At 37.5% G+C, this 3,981-nt stretch overlaps 1 protein-coding gene across 1 annotated transcript in view; it reads right to left on the bottom strand.

The window, feature by feature from the left end:
* The window catches only part of PTPLB (protein tyrosine phosphatase-like (proline instead of catalytic arginine), member b), a 24,832-nt gene that overhangs the window by 12,729 nt on the left and 8,122 nt on the right, over nucleotides 1-3,981 (bottom strand). The window contains exons 3-4 of the mRNA XM_009327173.1: nucleotides 2,011-2,128; nucleotides 1,639-1,657 (exon numbers count right to left, since the gene is read on the bottom strand). Coding sequence (XP_009325448.1) covers nucleotides 1,639-1,657; nucleotides 2,011-2,128 — 137 coding nt within the window. The remainder of the gene's footprint in view (nucleotides 1-1,638; nucleotides 1,658-2,010; nucleotides 2,129-3,981) is intronic.

Raw genomic sequence — 3,981 nt, 5'->3', positions numbered from 1 at the left:
TTAGATTTAGTACTAGTAAACATTGGCATCTGCACACAAGTTTAGCTTAAGAAAACAGCAGAGCATTATAGATTTAGGATGGTAAAATAGCATCTTATTTGCAAGGTTTTTTTGCCCCGTGTTCTGAGATTTAACTTGTCATTCTTGCCACTTGTTAAATTAGACTTCAAAAAAATCACATTTTACTATTAATTTTTTAAAAAGTAAGTATGGTTTATTCTGGTAAAAAACAGTAATTGAGATTTAGTAAAATAAAACTGTATTGGAAAGACTGCCTTGGCAGCATAGGCAACTATATGATACATACAGTTTATTCTGAGAAGCCTTTACGTTAATTTGAGCAGTACAAGATCATTCATTTCTTGGGATGATCTGTGCACAGTCTACAAACTGCCCTTTATAAGATAACATTTTCAGACTAACTGAATTAATCAGGAAGGTCAGAACTACTTTATCAAATACAGAATTAGACTGCCCTCTGCTGACAAATTTATGTATATGATTTGAAGTTTTCCAATGACCACATTTGGTTATTAAAAAAAAAAAGTATCTTTTGCACAGGAATTCAATACAAACCTACTTGTACTATAGTGATACACCCTCCAGTATGTAGGTTGGTTGTACGATACGTGAGAAATAGCAGGTTTGTAGCTGCAGCTTTATGAACCTTAATGCCATCTTAGTCTTTAAATAGTAGCTAGCAAACATTCAGATAGGACCTCAAACACTTATATTTAAAATCACAAGACCAACTACCTGAACATAAGACTGTCTCTTTGTGAAGACTGGATTGTTTAGAAAAATCAGAGTTAAGCAAAGGTATGCAGACAGGCACTGTTCCCAGAACATTGGCTTTAATCTTGCAGAGATTGTGACACATCATCTGTTCCACGAACAAAACATCCAAATGCTGAGGCCAAACTGTTCACTACTCATGATGACTAACAAACCAGACAAGATGCAATCCTGTCACCCAGATGTGAGACTCTACAGATTGACTGAACCACGACACTGCTACCGACCCCCGGCCACATATACACAATTGAGTTCCTGCTACCAAGTTAACAAACAAGCCTCATAGTACAGGCTAACAAGAATTGTTGAGTCAAGTCTGAAGTAAATCTTACTCTCCCAAAGAGTTCCATTAAAGCACAGCCAAACCTGGGATACAGAGTGCTTACCCCTTCCTAATTTTACAATGCGTACCTATGCTCTATGGATGTAAGCAAAGTTCTAGTGCTTGAAATGTTATTTTTATTGGAATTTAAGTTACTTCCAGCTAGAATTTTTTTTTTTTTGAGGGAAGACAGCTTGGTACAGAAGATTATAGGATGTAGAGATGGAGAGTAATGCTCTACTATAAAACATTTATAAACCGCTCTAAGATTTGTAGCATTGGAAGGATCTAGATAAAAATAGAATGTCAAGTAACTGAAAACCTGTTACACTATTTTCCTTCTTGTGATTTAACTTGTCAAATTATTGAGTAAAAAACTGTAATGTACTTCAAGCAAAAATTAATGAGTTATGTAAGAATTAAATCTAGCAATTCACAGACCGTAACATTTTTAATGCTAATATATTGCTAAAACTGCAGTCTTCTATAAAAATAATAAAACTGAAAATTTGCAAGCTTACCAAATGCACAGTGCAGAATCTAGAACAAAAAGAAAAATTCAAATCACTAACATTTCAAATGAAGCAATTCAGAAACACATTTAGTTCTGTCACAAGAGCTTAAGATTCAATATTTGTATTTTGAAGATTAAGCTTAATATTCAGCTCTGCTACCCAAGCTAAATAGCAGACAGTAAGCTCCCTCACCAGTTGCTAAAAGGAAAAATTCAGCATTTGTGTGAGGCATATTTCTTATGTTTACCTTCAAATCACTCTATAAATGCTAATGAAAAAAACAGGTACCTAGACAGCACTGTTCAAAGGCTGCCTTATCTCTCCTAAAGAAACACTCATGCAAATATTAGTAACTCTAGGGAAGAAGACTACACCTACCTCAAGCAAAGCTCCAGTCTGGAAGAATTTCAGGGGCTTTTCTATTGAATAGTAAAGGCTATGGTAGCTACCTTTAGCCAGGTATGCTCGAACTAGACCAACTGCAATAACAAGCCATCTGAAAGAGAGAAAGAAAAGTCTAAGATAAGGAGACATTAAGCGGATCATAAATACAAAGAAATCCTTAATCCCTCTTTCAGTATCTGAGAAAGCAACAGGCACGTAACTGTCCTGGAAGATACTAACATTTTGCCTACCCTCTGCAAAACCAAACACATTAAATACTTGGATTCTCTGCAAATTTATCAAAGTTAAAGATTATGCATTTTTTGAACATCTTTCAGCACCAACACAGTACCAATATCTTTAATGTCTAAGTTTATTTTTCAGTGAGCTGTACTTAATTTAGTTATGGAAGGTATTCACGGCATTTTAAATAAGACTGGCATCACATTTTGTTTAGTTTAAGCAGAAAACCATTTACTGCTACTCAAAGATCTCTTACCACACTATAGCTTAAAGAAGTATGACATAAACAATTAAGATTCAGAAGGCATTCATTTTAATGTTTCAGTTCAAAGTAAACCCTTGAACTTTATGACAGACCATCCAGCTTAATTGCTAGCATATATTTTATGAGAAATAGTTATGGATAAGCAACTGCAAGAAAACTGAGCCTGCTAAAGCCTTGAAGGCAGCGATGGCCATTCCTGTCCCAGCTTTTCTTTTTAAGCAATAAACATATATAGGCTTATATAAGTAGTGCCTATATAACTGCAAATATACTATAAACAATGTGACCTGTTAACCTTGCTGATTTTCCCCTCAGGCAATTTAGGAAGCAACCCTACAAATTTTTCCTCCAGTCCTGGCTGATGCAGTAACATCTTTCAGTACCACAGCTGTCCAGAGTCAATGTTCGCCCACAACCTCAGAAATTCTTCAGTGAAGTCTAGGACAAGCCACAAAACTAAGGTGGGTACACCCTGGTAAACCACTTTTTAATTTGAAATGAACATCTATAGTTAACTTTAGTTTCCAATTGCTTGTGGCAAACACGGGGAGAAGGGGTTGGTCAACGAGAAGTGGGAATCCTTACCAGTGGCTCCCAAACTTTTCACTGACAGGCTCATCCTGGCTGTCTTGCCCTCAGCTACTCTTAATGCCACCCTACTTTACCTCCACCTCCCTCCAAACCCAGAAGTGCTGTTACAAAGCTTGTGCTAACAGTCACCAAGCATCTCTGCTAACAACGGTGCACCTCAGTGGAAGTATGTGTAGACATGTAGAAACTCCCCTAACTATGCAACAGCTTTGTACCCTTCGGAAAAAAATCTGCAGCTGTGGTTTTGTAACAGGGAAGATGAAGAAATTCCCTTAATTTACAGCGTATTAGATGCTTACAAGTGCCACATTAGTTTAGGTATTATGAAGTATATACAAATATTGTCCCAAATGTAATAGTTGTTTGAAATATACTGTAAAGTTCAGATTTTTCAATAATTAACTCTGGCATCCAAGTTTGTGTTCGTAACATTTGTTAGTACAACTGAAGAAAAGCTATGTCACTTTTGCCTGAACTTCTCAGAAGACTAGCACCAAAGAAAAGCGGGGGGGGGGGGGGGGGGAGGGCAGAAGGAGGGGAGCCAGTAAGAGTGGTCACTGGATGGCTAAGCACCCTGTCTTATAAGGGATTCCCATCAGTAGATGTTGACCTTCATGACAGCATTGTGTTAAGAAAATCGGGGAGAGAGAGGCAATAACCAGTGGTTGGACGAGATGCTGGCCAGTTCTACCAGCTGTAGCATACACAAAAGCTACTGGACTTGTGAACATGACCTGGCCTTCCATACCAAAGGACCACTGCAGACGTTTTTTTCCAAATGGCCTTTGAATTTACATCTAGGGAAACAACAAATAAAAGACATTCTGAAATGACACACCGCACTGCCTGCGGAAGAGGCTCCAGCA

Source organism: Pygoscelis adeliae, unplaced genomic scaffold, assembly GCF_000699105.1.
Source record: "Pygoscelis adeliae isolate BGI_AS28 unplaced genomic scaffold, ASM69910v1 Scaffold227, whole genome shotgun sequence".
Classification (NCBI taxonomy): Eukaryota; Metazoa; Chordata; class Aves; order Sphenisciformes; family Spheniscidae; genus Pygoscelis; species Pygoscelis adeliae.
The sequence above is the reverse complement of the archived record's forward strand: the minus strand, read 5'-3'. Positions and strand labels throughout refer to the sequence as shown.